Genomic DNA, 18,610 nt, shown 5'->3' with positions numbered 1-18,610 from the left:
GGAGAAGGCATTCGACCGTGTCCCTCATGGCATTCTGTGGAAGGTGCTTTGGGAGTATGGGGTCAGATGTGCTGTTAAGAGCAGTCTCGTCCCTTTATAAATAGTAGAAGTTTGGTTCGGCAATAAGTCAGACTTGTTTCCAGTGCATATTGGACTCCGGCAGGGTTGCCCTTTGTCACCAATTCTGTTCAAAATTTTCAGACAGAATTTCAAAGCGCAGCCTTAGGCTGGAGGGGGTCCAGTTTCAGGACCACAGGATTTCATCTCTGTTATTCGCAGATGATGTTGTTCTGTTGGCTTCATCGAACATGGACCTTCAGCATGCACTGGAGTGGTTTGCTGCTAAGTGTGACGCGGCTGGGATGAGAATCAGCACCTCAAAATCAGAGGCCATGGTGCTCCACCAGAAAAGATGGTTTGCCATCTCCAGGTTGGAGGAAAGTTCTTACCCCAGGTGGAGGAGTTCAAGCATGTAGTTTTGTTCACGAGTGAGGGAAGGATGGAATGTATCGGTCCGCTGTGGTAAAGAAGGATCTGATCTGCAAGGCAAAGCTTTTGATTTACTGGTCAATTTACGTCCCCACTCTTTCCTATGGTCATGAGCTTTGGGTCATGACTGAAAAGACAAGATTTTGGATATAAATGGCCGAAATAAGTTTCCTTCACAGGGTGGCAGGGCACACCCTTATAGATAGGGTGTGGAGCTCTGTCCCTCGGGAGGAGCTTGAAGTAGAGCCACTGCTCCTCCACATTGAGAGAAGTCAGCTGAGGTGGCTTGGGCATGTTTCAGATGCCTCCTGGGCACCTGGAGGCCTTAGGGAAAACTGAGGACATGCTGGTGGGACTATGTCTCTGAGTTGGCCTGGGAACGCCTTGGTATCCCTCCAGAGGAGCTGGAGGAAGTGTCTGGGGAGAGGGAAGTCTGGGGTTCTCTCCTAAGACTGCTGACCCTGTGACCTGGCCCCGGAAAAGCGAATGAAAATGAATTTATAAAAATCTGGTCCTTAAATATTTTAATATTTTGTTATTATTTATAATAATTGTTTTTAGTTAATATTATAGTTGCACTTATGTGCAGCTACACACAGCACATGTAGTTATTGTGTACTTACACTTTAGTATGCCTTTTAGGTGGACAAAAATAATACACATAATAAAAATCTTTATAAAAGTCTTTATGTACACTGAAGAAAACAAAGAATAAAACAAGACAACAACAATCGTTTCAAAAACAAAAAAAATAAAGTGGACAAAAACCACGATTGTCTTTCTTTAAGGTGATTCAGAGAAAAACTTATGAAATTTAGTTTATATTTTACAGTTTTTTATTGTTGTTGTCATCATTATAAACGACTTTCTCGACTGTCATCAAGAAACTACGTTCTTTTCCTCAATAAACCTTACAATACACAGCCGTTTTATGTAGCTGGTGAACATGGAGTCTGTGCGCGCAAACATATCAGGGAAGTTCATTGCATTGTTTTTCTCATCGCACGCGCACTCCATTGGCTTCATCAGCACTTCACGGCAACGCGATGAACGTCTCCGCCTATCACATCTCAGTGCGCACGATGCGCGCGCCAAGTGCAAACCCCAACGCCGAGAATTCGCTTTTTTTTCTAAAGGGGCGTATTTTTCTTGCCAATTTAATTACAAACCAACATTCAATGCACACGATACACTCTGCAATAATGTCAGGCGCCTATTTGAAACACTCAGGTACCATGTCAAGGTGATAGCGTAGTGTAAAACATACAGGATGTGTGCTTAGGAGCGTTTTTGTGGGAAGTCTCATCAATGGAGGCTTGAGGAAGCCCGTCTCGCTACAGAAGAGGACGCTGTCGCCCCTGGATATGACCGGCATTCCCTGTCTTTTCGAGCGATCGATACAAGAGTAAGTTTGCTTGTTTATTTTGCACTGCTTTCTGTAAGGACTCGCTAATGTCACTTGGGCTGGCAGCGCCGCGGCTGCTTGTTAGCGAGCTGTAAATATGGCTCCGCTGCTGGAAGAAGACGCTCATTTACCATCTGCCTTTGCTGACTACACGGCGCTTTATTACATACAAGTGCTTTTTCTCTGCTGGTAAACAGTTTGCATACAAAGGACTGGCAAATAGCTACAGCGTCATGTGCAGTTATTTGTCGTTTGGTTGGCAAAGTGTAAATAAGGCGTATTCACACGGTCAGAGTTTGTTATCAGGAAAAACAATCGAGGTTGAGACTGTCCATCAGCCCTGCTAAAATGGCTGACTCGTCCGTCTCGCTTCGGGATTGGTATTTAGCGCTCTGCAACCGAACTACGTCAACTGGGTCGAGGAAACGTTAAAGATCTGCCCAGTGATTGGCTAGTGTTATTCACGTGATTTTAGAATGGCGGCTTATTGGTTCGTCTGATGTAAAGCTTCGAATGTGCTAGTAGCGTACTGTATCTGTTTATTTGGAGAAAGCCTGTTTAGGAGTTATTAAATGATTATAGTTCACAATATGCATGTTTTTTATTTTATGCTACATCATATATTGCGTGAAGAAGTGGAGTTTAATGTAGCTGCTACAGTTTGACAGTTAATATTTTTATTCAAAAATGCTGATATCAACAGTCATATTATTGCTAGAAAAGGGTTAAAAACACCACATTATGTTTGCTGGTTTAATAAGTTTTTATTGTTTAAGGTAAGACACAAAAGTAGATTTTAACTACTTGATATGGCTGCTGCTGATTTGAAATGTTTAATTATTCCTATGTGTCATTATAAAGTTTATGTGTCATAAAGTTTGGTGTGAGTACCAGTAAGGTGGACATTTTCAGTATTGACGAAATTTCATCTCAATATATTTTGGTATTTTTAAATAAATAATTTGGACTCTTAAGGCACATTTTTTTTCTACATAGTAAGTGATATAAAATAATGCACATATAATAAAAAGAGCTTGCACATCATTAAAATATTAATTACTATATTATTGATAGGATTATTAAAGCATAATAAACACATAATAGACATAAACATGCTTTCTTCACACTTATCTAACAGAAGATATATAGAAACAACATTATAGTGCATTGGCGTGGATGCTAATGTAATTATATAGTTCTCATTCTTTGCATAAACAAGGATTGCTGCGTCCCAATTCGCATACTATCTGTCCTAAATAATATTTGAAAATAAAATTAGTATGTCCCAAATTATAGTATGTTGAAAAGAGTATGCCAAAGTTTCCTGGACGGTTTACTATTTTCAGTAAAAATTCGAAGTGTAGAACTGTCCATACTCTAATCGCTGATATTGCCTGCAATACATCGCACATTTGACATGAATTTGATTAGAAATGCGGGTAAAAAGTGTAAATAAACTACATACATGGTATACGCGAGAGACCAACCGTAAAGTAAAGATTTTTGTATGACTGTTAATTATTATCTAGCTCACTGGAAATATTTAAATCGCATTTTCTGTGTTATATTTCGTCTGCAACAACAACATGAACTTATATAAAGACATGTTTGGATGCATACGTCTGAATGCATAATTATCCAAAGACCTGAGGAGATTTCACTGCATGAAAGACTCAAAAGTGAATGGCAAATTATCCTGCTGCTGCTTCTCCAATAAGGTAGGAAATTAAATATGAAAGAAATGTGCATAATGATTGACAGGGCTCAGAACTAAGCAACATAACGATCTGTTAATGAGGAAGAAGTATGAGAAGTATGTCCCAAAGCTTGCATACTCTTCTGTTACACACTCAAAAGCATATACTTTTCTTTCACAAAAAAAAGTACATAGTTTTAGGGCACAGTATAAGTATGCGAATTGGGATGCAGCAACTTTTTCAGCAATATCTAGTCAATATTTAGAGCATATATTTCTATTTTGACAGGTACCTATGACTATTCATATTTGAACAATTACATAGAAGTCATCTCCAATGAGGAAGTTAAGGAAACGAGTTGGCCAGTCCCGGGCTGGAGGCTTTGGGAGAGGGATGGTCAGAGGAGAGGATCAGGATCAAGTTGGTCCATCCAGCCATGTCGACATGGAAGCTCTACTCTGTCCACCTTCTCCATGCAGACTAAACTTCTCTCCAACGAGAGACACACTTACATATGCACAGGCTCAGAGGATGGTGGAGATCGAGCTGGAGGGAAGACTCCACCGGATCAACATCTGCGACCAGCTCTCTGTAGTAACCGAGGACGAGATGCTGGCTCAGGATCTGACAGAGTGCAACAGTAACAAAGAGAACAGTGAGCAGAGGCAGGGAAACAAGCAAACTGCATCTAAAAGCAAAAAGAAAGATGGCAAACACACACCCAAAAAGAAATCAGGTGGTCAGTATGGTTTGCAGGGGCAGGTTGCACATTTACAAGTGCCCCTGCCTAAGCCAACGTTTCGTAAAGTGGACAATATTACAGTCCCAGATGCTCCCCCGCTTCCTGTGGCGTATTACCGTTATATGGAGAAGTCTGGGGAGGAGCTGGACAATGAGGCCGAGTATGACATGGACGAGGAGGACATGGCTTGGCTAGAGATGGTCAATCAGAAGCGTGTGTCTGACGGCCATGCTTCGGTCCCTCCTGATACATTCGAGTTACTGATTGACCGACTTGAGCGAGAGTCCATTTTGGAGTCCCGCAGCCAAGCGTTGTCCCAGAGCACAATCGATGAGGATGCCTACTGTTGTGTTTGCCTTGATGATGAGTGTCTCAATAGCAACGTCATCCTGTTTTGTGACATCTGCAACCTCGCCGTGCACCAGGAATGTTACGGGGTGCCTTACATCCCTGAGGGCCAGTGGCTGTGCAGGCGATGTCTGCAGTCCCCGTCCCGACCCGTCGATTGTGTCCTCTGTCCAAACCGAGGGGGTGCATTCAAACAAACCAGCGACGGAAGTTGGGCCCACGTCATCTGTGCCATATGGATTCCTGAAGTGTGCTTTGCCAACACCGTGTTCCTGGAGCCTGTGGAGGGAGTGAAGAACATTCCTCCTGCGCGGTGGAAGCTCACCTGTTACCTGTGCAAACAGAAGGGCAGGGGCGCGTCTATTCAGTGCCACAAAGCCAACTGCTACAGGGCGTTTCACGTCACCTGTGCGCAGAGAGCAGGTCTGTATATGAAAATCGACCCAGTGCGTGAGACCGGCACCAATGGCACCACTTTTACTGTGAAGAAGACTGCTTATTGCGAGAACCACTCACCTCCTGGCACGGGAACAGAGGGGTATGAAGATAACGGGTTGGTTGGGGGCAGGGGTAACAGAGGTCAGAGGTCATACACATTAGGCCCTCCACTGCAGCAGAACCAGAACGGGAGGAAAAAAGGGTCAGCGGCACAACAGAAGAAAACGCAGAAGAACTCAGGCGGAGGCTCACGAAAGACAGGAGTCCCACTTCTGCTAGTGCCGCAGATACCATCCTTTAGGTAAATATTTACTCTGTTTTTTTTGTCTGTTATGTCTAGTCTTTTGATCTTACCTCGCTGCAAGCATGGAGGAGAATTTCCCCTTTAGACTTGACAGAGATGTATTGAATTTTTGAGATGTATCGAATTCGATACATTCAAGATGTATCAAATTTTCTTCCGATTTTTTTCAACACATTTCTAAACATAATAGTTTTAAAAACTCATTTCTAATGACTGATTTTTTTTTATCTTTGCCATGATGACGGGACACAGTATTTTACTAGACGTTTTTCAAGATACTAGTATTCAGCTTAAAGTGACATTTAAAGACTTAACTAGGTTAATCAGGCAAATTAGGGTAATTAGGGAAGTCATTGTAAAACAGTGGTTTGTTCTGTAGACGATCAAAAACAAATATTGCTTTTGGAAGCTAATAATATTTAAAAAATTAAATAATACAAAAATAAATAATAAAGAAATAAGACTTTCTCCAGAAGAAAAAATATTATCGGAAATACTGTAAAAAAATTCCTTGCTCTGATAAACATCATTTGGGAAATATTTAAAAAAGAAAAAAATTCACAGGATGGCTGATAATTCTGACTTCAACTGTAATGTCTGTAATTTACGCTGTGCATTTAAGCATTCTGTTACTTTTGGGATACATCAAGATGCTTTAATCTCCTTGCTTTCATAGAAGTCTCCGTAAAATTCGGTACCGGATTCAAGGTCCTTCAGAAGCGCCTTCATGTCTGGCTTTTTCAGCTATTAAACACTGTTTACAATCCTAAAAGCAAAATTGTTTATACTCTCTTTTACTCAAAAATGCAGAATAAGGAGTTGTGAATGATTCGTGTTGACTTTAACAGTTGGCCCTGTATCATATTTTTCTAATAGGCTGAACAAGATTTGCACAGGAGTCTCTGTTGAAAGGAAGAATCAGTTTATGCAGAGGCTCCACAATTACTGGCTGCTAAAGCGTCACTCTCGTAACGGCGTGCCGCTCATCCGCCGGCTCCATTCTCATCTGCAGGCCCAGAAGTCTGAGCAGGTTAATGTGCTGTAACTCATTACACTTTTGTTGACAGCAAAGCATGTGATAAAATTATTAATAACCAAGCCCACACATAATCAGTGCCAGCAGAAAGTGCCGCCGACTTCAGCAAATTTGCACCACTCATTCACACTTTTCCCTGCCCCATATTTGTTTGTTTACAAAATATGATGGTTAATTTGATTATATTTTCAAGTAGTGCAGATTTTCATGTGTAAATCTTTTATGCTATATCACTGGAGCAGTCCTCACATAGCAAAATGATTATTTGCTGAGAGCGTGCATTGATTTTATATATATTTCTTAATTACTATTTAGAGAGAACCAGATGCAAAGTTGCAGGCGGTCAGGGAAGAGCTGAAGTATTGGCAGAAGCTTCGCCAGGACCTGGAAAAAGCCAGACTTCTTATTGAGCTCATACGAAAGAGGGAGAGACTCAAAAGAGAACAGGTGACACAGATCCTGTCATAATGTTTTTTTGTTATGTTCTCGAGACCCTGCTCTCTATAAAGAGCCATCACTTCGTGCCAGAACAGGCCTGAGGTAATTACTAATTCACACCATGGTTTTAATTTGCTCTATTCTCTCATCAGATGAAACTTCAGCAGGCTGCACTAGAGCTTCAGCTCACCCCTACGCTGGTGTTTCTACGCACTACACTGGAGCAGCTAAAGGAGAAAGACACTGATCACATTTTCACCACACCGGTCAATTTGAAGGAGGTGAGGAAATAATGGTAACTTTAGGAGTCTTTTGCAGCTTCTTCCATCTTCTATGTTTATAACATTATATTACTGTAACATTTACTGTAAATTTGGTTTAGTGTTTATTTTTGTCATTATAAAATCAGAATTTGAAAAAAAAATTACAAATCTAAATAAATCCATATTATTTTTTACATTCAATTATTATTTATTAAATTTATTAAAATTTTATTTGTTATTTAAACATTCATTGTAATATACTTATTAAAGTGTAATCTTGCATTCAATTAATAACATGTATTTACTACAGAGTTATGGTAATATGAAAATTTATGGTTAACCTAAGAATAATTTAGTGTTAAGTTTATTGAGTCATATTAATGTTGACCTTCAAAACCTGAACTATTTTTGATCAAACTGGTTTTTAATTTTTAATGCTTTTGATATATATTTGATATATTAATTCTATTTAAAATGCTTATTTTGATGCCAGATACCACTAAGGTTTCTAAATGACCCATGTTAGTAGCTTATTTTTCATAGTCTGGGTGGACCTACTGCTGTAATCATTAAAATGGTAGATTTACATTTTATTTTAAAGGTGCCGTATACTGTAAGTTAAATTGTTTTCTAATATCTACATAGTAGGTTTATGGCACTGGTAAGTTAAAAAAAATATATCCAGTAACGGTTTTATATGTTCATTTATTACTCCCTAAAATACCCTAGAATCAGAAGGTCCATGATTGACCATATATGGTTTGTGTTGTGAATATTAATGAGCTCTGCTCTTTCAGACACACACACACACGGCATAGTGTACACTGAACACTGACAAATATAAACCCAATCAGAGAAACATTCTGCATAAACAGATGACATTTGAGCATTGGTTTAAACATTTGCATCCAATTTCACAATAAACGTGATAAATTAACAAAATATGTAACTAAACATACCTCTTCAGAGTAAAGATGAATAAATGTATAATCTGTAAATCTTGAATTTTATGTCATGAGGTGATATTAAAACATGTCGTTGCCCAGTAACGCACAGTAAACAATTTGGCGCTCACGTTTTCGGTATAAAAGTCCCACATACATAATAATTGAAAATCATTGTTGTCTCACTTGAAAACGTTGTTGCTTATCAATTGCAGCATGAGGTGTGCATAATACTGATCTCAGAGCTTTTTTATGATCTCAGAGCTTGATAACATGGCTGCACAGATAAACGACCCAAATTTGGCATACATGCAAATGCAGAGGGCATGGCCCGTAAGTCTCGTCACAGTTTGTTTTGTCTTCTGATTGGCCCGTTGTCCACCAGGGTTTTACACTCGTGGAATTTACTTCAGAACGAGGAAACAGTGGCGTCTGAGGCTCACAGTATGCCCATTACCATATACTGATCTCTTATTGTTTTACTATGCCTTGGTATACCCAGATGTTCATTATAGGGCACCTTTAAGAGAGCAAAGAAAATCTTTTTTTTTTCATCCTTACGTCCTCCTTCATGTATTCCAGGTTCCAGATTATCTAGAGTTTGTGACTGTGCCTATGGACTTTTCAACGATGCATGACAAGCTGGAGGCCCATAAATACTCATCAGTGGCAGACTTGGAAAATGATTTCAATCTCATGGTATCCAACTGTCTGAGGTACAACTCCAATGATACAGTGTTCCACAAAGCAGCCATGCAGCTCAGAGAGGTGGGCGGAGCCATCCTGAGACACGCCCAACATCAGGCCCTCAGCATAGGCCTGGATCCAGGCACAGGCATGCATCTACCAGACAAGCCCAGCCCACACAACACCACTGTCTCCTGGTGTGATGAAGGTGAGCACTTAAACAAGCTTGTTAACAGTCATTAAAGTCCACTTAACGTTACATTTATTGTTTTCGTGCTGTTAGTATCTGTATGTTAGTTTTAAAGGTGCAATAGGAGATCTTAAAAAATCTTTTGATTGGACTAATTTCTCTTGGTCCTACACCTTCCACAGAATATTAAAATACATATAAATGCATTTGGACCACATCATTGAATTTAACTTTAAGCCAGAATAATAAAAATAGTTTCTGAAGATAGTCGCCTGTTGCACATTTAAGGTTCTATATAAACTAGTTTGCTCTAAAACAGTGACAAAATTTGCGTTTAAAAACTACAAATGTTTAAAATGTACTCAAATTTGCCAGCATTTTTTATGATATTGTGAGCTTCTCATCCGATATTTTGACCAATCAAATGCTCTTTAGTATCTGAAGTGCCCCTACAAGATCTGTCACTTATTTAGGTATAACCAAGCATACATACTGAGGTTTTATCTAACTCAAGGGGCTTAACTATTCAGACAGTGTAATTATGTTGTCTATTAGGCTTAATGAAGTCTGGTTTAATATTAATGCTCTACAAACCACCGCAGTCTAAATATGGTCCATTCCAGTCCAGAAACATGATAGCACAGAGCGGGTCAATGCAGATCCTAAAACACTTTAGACACATATGAATTACATTGAATGCTGTATTTTAAAGCAAAGAAACAGCATTGACTCAGCATTGCTATTATAAGACTGTGGCTGCCATGTGTCAGATGCGCTTTAGCTCAATGAGTCAAGATGCGATAAAAACAAAATGCTATTGAATATTCCTTTAAAAGAGGAGGAGCTGCTTGAAATGTCCTGCCCTGTCTTCATGATTCAGTTGAACGTACACACATCATACATTGTACAAAACTGTGACGTTCAAGGTGTTTCGGGGACCTTTAAGTGATGCTATTAAGCTTTCTGATGTTTGAGGGGGGGGAAAATGGCATTTTTGGGGTAGGGGTAAATGTTAATAAAATTCCATGTAATGGGTTAAATAAATAATTTTAAGAATTCTCATTAACTTCTGGCCAGATCTGAATCCCTTTTTGCAGTAACCTTAAAAAAGGCAGAAAACACCATAAAAAATAATTCTAATGCTTTTGCAATATGCTAAAATGCTAAAAATTGTATTTTCTATCAAATAATTTATAGTTGACATGCTCTTGGACCCTGAGAATCGTGTGCACATGTGTGCTGAGGACCAGTTGAAAACCCTGCTGGACAAGCTGGATTTGGTGGCATCTATGCGCACAAGTGGAGGCCGCACAAAACGCATGCGCCTGCTGCGCAGAGAAATCAACAGCCTTCGCCACAAGATCAGCCACCAGGACCGAAACTCACGACTGCTGAATGGGAAAATTAAAGAGGAGAAGAGCAAAGATGGCAAGAGTGAGAAGAAGATGGATTACATAACCTCAGGTAATAACAACTAAACAAAGTAAATCATGCTCGGACGTTGTGAAAATGAATTTCTATATGAATTTAAAAAATATATATTTAGTTATTTGCATAACTTTAAATGTGATAGTCTACTGTGTTATTGTAAGGGAGGAAAAATGAATGAAAATAAATTAAATTGTCCTCCCAGATGCGACTTTTATGGGAGTCTATTTATTTCAGATTTTCAAAAACGGTATTAAAACTGTGTATTTTTTCAGGGAAGGAAAATATATTATGGAAGGTTTCCAACTTGTATTACAGTTTATTTTGTTCCTTTTAAAAGGATTTGCAGTTATTTTTATATATAGTTTTTTTTAATATATGGTTATGCATCTGTATTTTTATTTAAGTTATTTACTATTATAGTATGTATATTTCATTTCAGTTTAAATCATTTTAATAAGGAAAAAACATTTTTTACAGTGAGTTTTTTGTTTAATATTTACTATATATTATTTTAATGTTCTAAATGACTTCAGATTTAATGTAATAAAAACATGTTATCAATTACAACAATTACTATTTATTTAAGTTATATAAAGGCACAGTTGGCATTAAAATAGAAAATTACAACAGATTTATTTTAATAAGAATAATTTTTAATAGTTAACAGAAAAATCTTTTTTTTTTTTTACACTTTTATATTTTACTGAGGCACAAATGGGCAATCATTTACAAAAACTGAGGGAAATATTCCAGCTAAATCTGTCAAATAGCCAATATTTTATGTTTTTTGTTTTTGTTATGTAGTATTTTAAGCGACTTAATTCTTTCCCCATTAGAAGACCCTAAGAAATCAGCATCACAGAAAGCGCAAGAACCCGCCTGCCCAGCCTCGTCACCTTTACCTGGCGATGCTCCACCAAATCCACCTATATTCTGTCTCGAGACAGGACGAACCACCACTCCAGCACAGTCAAGTAAACCTGGAAGCAGGAAACAGAGGGCAAAAGGCAAAGACAGAAGCCTGAGAGAAAACCACAATCAGACCTCAAAAGAAGATGAGAACTTCCACACAAAAGAGAACGACAGCAGCCCTCAGGAGGACAGGGTTTCCCCTGCAAAGAGCCTATCTGATTCACCCAAGATTGGTGTGGGTCGTCGGACATCGATCCTCTTCAAAAAAGCTAAAAACGGAACCAGGCTGACAAAAGACAAGCCTGTTTTATTGCCAAATGGAGTCAGCAAAGCTCAGAATGGTGCATCACAGGAGCAAAACACGCCAGCTAAAGCACCATCAACCCCAAAACCTGCTTCTCCATCCCCTCATCAGCTAAGATCCAGAGGACTGAGCACATGCTCTGATGGTGAAGGCATGAAGGCCAACAGTTTGCCAGAAGAGAATGGTACAGATATATCTTTACTCAAGCAATTACTCAAGTTTATTGAACATTGATTTAAGTGCTGTCCTCCACAATGTATTTAATATGCTGGAGCTAATGCTCTAATGCTCTTTATTTAGGCCTCACAAATGGACTCAAGAGACACAACGGCAGCTCATCAGATTCTGAAAACTCCACTCCTGCCTTCCCAACACACAGGTAATGGAGGCTGTCAGTTCTTTACACTCGGGTCCTGTTTACATGCAGTGTTGTTAATAATCCCAATTAAATCAGTTGAGACTTGAAACTGATCAAAAGTGACAGTAAAGGCTTTTACGATATATTTATGTCCCTGGTTTCTCAGAGAATTCAACATTCCTTCACTTCAATGAATGTGTTTTGTTTGCATATTTTGTGTTAGAATTTATTGAATTGGCTGGAAACACAGTTATATTACTGGGGTTTTACATTTAGCACTGACCACTAGAGATTTGTTCACTTGACATAGATGTTCACAGAGCGCCTGTTACACAGAAAAGCTTAGTAGTTTTAAGAATGTTTGTGTTTCAATGATTTTCCTCAGTTCATCTCCTCCAAAGCGCAGTCGTGGTAAACCAGCCCTCAGCAAAGTTCCTGTTGATGAGGAGAAGAATGAAGTTACTAATACAAGTGAGCACATTTAAGAGCTAAAAGGAACTGTATTGTTCTTTTTGGTTTGATTTGCTCAATTTTCATTATTTTGTCTTTACTTCTATAGGCAGTGAAGCTTCTCAAAATGAGGGTGAGATGGAACCGCTTACTTTGGTTTGGGCAAAATGTCGTGGATATCCCTCATACCCTGCAATGGTAAAGTTACATGGTCTTCCATTTAAAGTTTTGTGTCTACATGATATTTACAGTGTGTTCACAACACCAGAATCTGGACCAAAAGAGAAAGCAAAATGATAGGTCTTTTTTTGCTTATTATCCATGCTTTCATTTTTAAAACTTCAATGTATGTGTGTAAAGAATGGTCTAATCAGCGGAAATCTCATAAAGAGCCTATAAAAATTAAATGTTAAATGTTTAAACCAGTGCAGAGAATATCTCTATTGCACGTACAAATGAAAATGCAAGGAGAAACCATTTCAATGTTTTATTGAACTGTAATGCACATGTTTGTGAACTGAAAAAAAAAACTATTTTATAATCATATGATTTGACATCACCTCTTGTTTTTGGTTTGTTTAGAAATCTTTAGTTCTTTGCTGCCTTCACATTTCAATCAAACAGCACCAGAGTTTGTTTGGAAGAAGAGTGAGTGCCGTTTTTTCCTGCTTGTTTGGTGCACACCAGGGTTCAAATGGCAGCTTTCACACTTTAAAAATGAACCATACTAAGGGCCTATTCACATAGAATGTGTCTTTTTGTACAAAAAAACCCAGAAATGCAACAATTAGGAATGCTTTTTAAAAAGCACAGTGTAGAGCACGAAGGTATCTGGACATTGCCACTGAGTGTCTGTAAACAGAAACTCGCAACGATTGCCTTTCCTAGGGCTGGGTGATTTAGCCTAAGATCAATCCTCAATCCTAGCCTTTCCTCTGATTGGTCCACTGCTTTGGAACTGACATTGATGAGCGGCCCGGTGTAAAAGTTAAGATTATTTTAACTCGTTATGAAATCTAAAAAACGTGGCACTATGTGAGTGTAACGGTCATGAACGGTATAAAAAACTATGAAAACGTTGAAATCAGAATAGAAAAACTAATTCTGGGGTCGCCTCACAGCAAAAAGGTCACTGATTCAAGTCCCGGCTGTGTGGAGTTTGCATGTTCTCCTCATGTTGGTGTGGGTTTCCTCCGGATGCTCCGGTTTCCCCCACTATAAGTCAATTAGATGAACTAAATTGGCCGTAGTGTATGAGTGTGTGTGTGTGTGTGAATGCAACACTGTATGGGTGTTTCCCAGTACTGGGTTGAGGCTTGAAGGGTATCCGCTGTGTAAAACATATGCAGAAATAGTTGTTGGATCGTTCCGCTGTGGGAACCCCTGATAAAATAAGAGACTTAACTGAAGGGAAATTAATGAAACACATTCTGTTTGAATAAGCATTAACAGATCAATCTCACCAGAGTTACATGCCAAGTGTGAACACACTGTTGATTAATCCAATCTACTCAATTCCTAACATAAATTAATGATGGTTTTCGAAAGATTGTCGATCCTAAAATGCCCCAGGAAGGAATTCTTCACAACGGCATTCCTATCCCAGTGCCTCCTACTGACGTGCTGGATCTGGGCAAACGCAGACAGGAGGAATCCGAGGAGAAGCTTTTTCTTGTGCTGTTCTTTGACACAAAGAGAACTTGGTGAGGTGAAATATACATTTCCTCAACGATATTTTAAACCTGCAGTTTGTCATGTTAACGTTACTGTCATTTTACTGATAAACAGGCAGTGGCTTCCGCAGGACAAGCTCCATCACATGGGCATTGATGACACTGTAGACAGACTGCGTTTGATGGAGGGCAAGAAACCCAATGTGCGCAAGTCTGTTCACACAGCGTATGACAGGGCCATGACGCACTTGAGTCACGTGCAGGAGAACTCCACCTTCAATCCCTCAAATTTTATATAAAAGACTGCTAGAATATGGATGTCTACACTGACTGTAAGCTGCCAGTGAAGGTACGATCACATCATTCAGATGTTATTGGGTTTTACATAAGTGAAAATCAGATTTTTAAAGGGACACTTCACCCAAAATCTAAAATGTTCTCACAACTAACTCACACTTAAGTGGTTCCAAACTTTAATGATTTTTTTTTCTTCTGTTGAACACAAAGCCAAACATTCTGAAGAATGTAAAAAAAGTAGCCATTGACATTCATGGTCAATGGCTGTTTTTCCTAAAATACTTCAGCATGTCTTCATTCGTGTTCAAGAGAAGAAGGAAACTCAAACAGGTTTAGAACATGTGGAGGATGAGTAAATGATGACAGAAGTTAAATTTTTGGGTGAACTATCCCTTTAAACTCGTGTCTTTTATGTCCTGTTTTAAACCCTCCATCATTCAAGGCACATCATAAATTCAAACCTGGTTTTATTAAATGAATAGTTCACTCAAAAATGAACATTTCCTGATTATTTACTCAGTCCTGGGGCATTTAAGATGTATTTGACTTTTTATCTTCTTCTGCCAAAGAGAAGTCAAGGTTTTGGAAACCATTTTTCTTCGTCTAATGCAAGTAAACGAGGCTCAGTGTACAATATGTTTGACATTCCAAAATCCATTTGAATCCACATGACCCCAGTAAATAAATACAGTTATTTTCATAAAGGAGCTAAAATAAGGATGCACTTCTTTTTATATCACATTAACAAGATGGTTTAGCTCACAAAGACCGTCCAATAAGACCATTATTTGTTGGCCTGGTGTCACTTTGAAGCAAATTTCAAACAAATTTCAGACCATCAAAATGATCAACATCAAGCCCTTTTTGCTTACATTAGATGTAGAAAAATCCTCCAAAATTATGGTTGAAACTTATACATCTTGGATGGCCTGGTGGGTGGATAAATAGAGCACAACAGCTTCTGGTTATGGAAGTAAAAAGCATTTATTTACTGATAAACCCTTAAAGACAGAGCTGTTGTGAGTATTCATATGCGTATGCTATTTTTCAACTCATTCTCATGAATTTGACAAACAGTTTTTTAATAGTAGAATCTTTATAGAAAAACCTACATTCCACCAATCAGTCATGACAAACAAAGTGCACCAAAACAAATCTTTAGCTCTATACACTCTTATGAAGCACTGCAAATAGCATCTCTGTAGATATAAAAGTATTTATGAAAAGTTGTTACTCGTTTGTAGATTTTTAATCTGATTATGTAATTCAGAGCTTGATGGAATTGTACACTACCTGACAAAAGTCTTGTTGTCGGCCCCAGTTGTAAGAGTAAGAAATAATAACTTGACTTCTAGTTGATCATTTGGAAAAGTGGCAGAAGGTTGATTTTTTTTCCCATGAATCATCTGTTGAACTGCATCCCAATCATCACAAATACTGCAGAAGACCTACTGGAACCCGCATGGACCCAAGATTCTCACAGAAATTCGTCAAGTTTGGTGAAGGAAAAATCGTAGTTTGGGGTTATGTTCAGTATGGGGGCGTGTGAGAGATCTGTAGAGTGGATGGCAACATCAACAGCCTGAGGTATCAAGACATTTGTGCTGCCCATTACATTACAAACCACAGGAGAGGGCAAATTCTTCAGCAGGATAGCGCTCCTCATACTTCAGCCTCCACATCAAAGTTCCTGAAAGCAAAGAAGGTCAAGGTGCTCCAGGATTGGCCAGCCCAACTACCAGACATGAACATTATTGAGCATGTCTGGGGTAAGATGGAGGAGGCATTGAAGATGAATCCAAAGGATCTTGATGAACTCTGGGAGTCCTGCAAGAACACTTTGTTGGCCCTTCCAGATGACTTTATTAATAAGTTATTTGAGTCATTGCAGAGATGTATGGATGTAGTCATCCAAGCTCATGGGAGTCATACACAATATTAATTCTTTTTCCACTGCAGCATGACTTTATATTTTTTACTGTACATTATTTCTGTTAAGTGACAAGACTTTTGTCTGAGCAAAGTCAGATCTTACTGTCCTATTTAATTAATTAAAAATTAAGGCATGATCATATTTTATTTTGGTGAAATAAGCGTAATCTAGAGGCCTTTGCCTTTCATATAAGACACCTCTGATACCAAATGATCAACTAGAAGTCAAGTTATCATTTGTTGTTCCTAAAACTTGGATAGACAACAAGACTTTTGTCAGGTTCAGGTTTTGTCAGGACTTTATGCTAGTTCTTGGCCTCATTAAAGGGATAGTTCATTCAAAAATGAAAATACTGTCATAATTTACTCACAAAACCTATTTGAGTTTCTTCTGTTGAACCCAAAAGAAGATATTTTGAAGAATGCTAGCACTTATTGACTTCCATAATATTTTTTTCTACTGTAGAGGTAAATGAGTGCCAGCAAGCAGCATTTTACAAAATATCTACTTATCTTTAACAGAAGAAATAACTATAAGTTTGAAATCAGACGAAGGAGAATAAATGATTTTGGGAGAACTATCTCTTTAAGTTCAGTCTTATTTTTATACTTGTTTATAAAACATATCAAATGTAATTCTGGTTTATTATTTTGGTTCATGGTTGATGATGCTTCAATGGAGTTTTTTTTTAATCTCTAAGACAAAAAAATGACCAAAAATCAGGAAAATGACTTTTTTAGTGAACTGTTCCTTTAATTTGTAACATTCTCTTGCAACCAAGATTTAGTTTTACATTCAGTTGTTATAATTGCACTTATTTCTCTTCAAGTTTTGCCACTTGTTGTTTTTGTCACTGTTTTGAATGTGAGCTGATGGTCTCACACACCAGCGTTCAGCCAGTGTGACTCAGGAACTTTGTGCTAGACTGCATTTCTGGACGGAGGATTTAGTGAAATGCACAAGCACAAAAACAGCCCTGTTGTTCTCAGATCTGCGTGATCTGCATATATGCTCTTCGTCTTTATCAGGTTCCGAGCGTCTGGTGTTTGTAAACCATCGCTAGTTTAACCTACTGTGAGATGCCATTGATGACATTCACTTCTTTGGCGCTACTTAATCCCAGCCACCTATTTTATGTCCGTTTATTGTTCATATGTGGCCATTTATTTAAAAAATAACGATGAGAAGTAGAAAGCAAGAAAGAAAGGATGTGAGCTTGTAATTGTGAGTGGAGATCACTGTGTAAATATAAATGCATGTATGTAGAAAGTATGCAAAGATGTTGTTTTTAAAAATCTGAAATGTAAATTAATGACAAATTTGTACGTCATTTTAATTTATTTGGAGTGCTTATGGAAAAGTTATTTAATAGTAATTTAACAGCTCCGCAGAGCTTTATATTGTCCGGAAAGCATTAATGAAATTGTTTCTTAGTGGTCTACGGTGAGAGAACATTATAGAATCAAATGTTATGTAGTCTCTTAGATCATGTACGCAGAGTAAAGAGAAACGTGATTTTTTTTTTTTAAGCCTGTGAAAAAGCTAATAGTACCAAATGAAAAATGTCTGAAACAGTATTTTCTCAACCGAGAAATAAAAACACTGTTGCGCTGATTGCGTTTCTGAGCCTTTCATCTGTGTTTATGGATTAGATGTGTGTGATGAAGACAAAAAAAAGGAATCCCCACCAAAAAAATGGGCACTTTTTGGTGAACGGATGTAAATTTGGTAATATTTTTAAAAGATTTGTTAGGTTGTTGATGAAGTGAAAGAAAAAAAGTTACGTAAACACCAAATCTATATTTAATTATTTGATTAAAATTGTATTTTAATTTGTATGTGGTTTAATTTAAAACTGACAGAAAATACGTCAAATATCTGAGCAAATTATATTCAAAATCTGAAGAAAAAAAAGCTCACAGTTGAATTTTGTTTGGGCGAAGTACCAAACATCAACACTAAATGCCAACTAAGCTTCAATGGTAACCATCTAAGGGCACCTGTTTCTTTTTTTTTATTCTTTAAAGGTCTCGTGAAGTGCTTTGAAATGTGCAGTTTTGTTTGATTTAATATCAACTGAAACATGAAGAGAGGGTGTTAAAAACATGCCAATAGTGTTTTGTTTTATCACCGCTCTGCCAGAGAGTGGTCGAGCTTAAGCCCATCAAATGAGAAGCAAATGAGAAGCGTCTTGAAGGGGGCGGGACATGTCAGATACTAGAGAGCCATTGATTGGTTATGATTTGATGAGAAACTGAAGTATGAGGTGAC

General features: G+C 38.1%; 1 protein-coding gene across 1 annotated transcript; it reads left to right on the top strand.

Annotated features, from left to right (window-relative positions):
* The first annotated feature begins 1,576 nt into the window (after positions 1–1,576).
* Positions 1,577–17,953, top strand: brpf3a (bromodomain and PHD finger containing, 3a). Its single transcript, XM_056467777.1, has 13 exons — positions 1,577–1,894; positions 3,880–5,420; positions 6,300–6,453; positions 6,775–6,906; positions 7,050–7,178; positions 8,687–8,999; positions 10,179–10,445; positions 11,249–11,812; positions 11,929–12,007; positions 12,372–12,457; positions 12,546–12,634; positions 13,985–14,139; positions 14,225–17,953. Exons 2-13 carry the CDS (start codon positions 3,928–3,930, stop codon positions 14,406–14,408), a joined length of 3,645 nt encoding a protein of 1,214 aa, XP_056323752.1. The 5' UTR covers positions 1,577–1,894; positions 3,880–3,927; the 3' UTR covers positions 14,409–17,953.
* Positions 17,954–18,610: the final 657 nt, after the last annotated feature.

The sequence above is a fragment of the Danio aesculapii genome, chromosome 11 (assembly GCF_903798145.1).
Source record: "Danio aesculapii chromosome 11, fDanAes4.1, whole genome shotgun sequence".
In the NCBI taxonomy this organism is placed as follows: Eukaryota; Metazoa; Chordata; class Actinopteri; order Cypriniformes; family Danionidae; genus Danio; species Danio aesculapii.
This window is presented reverse-complemented; position numbering and strand designations above follow the sequence as displayed.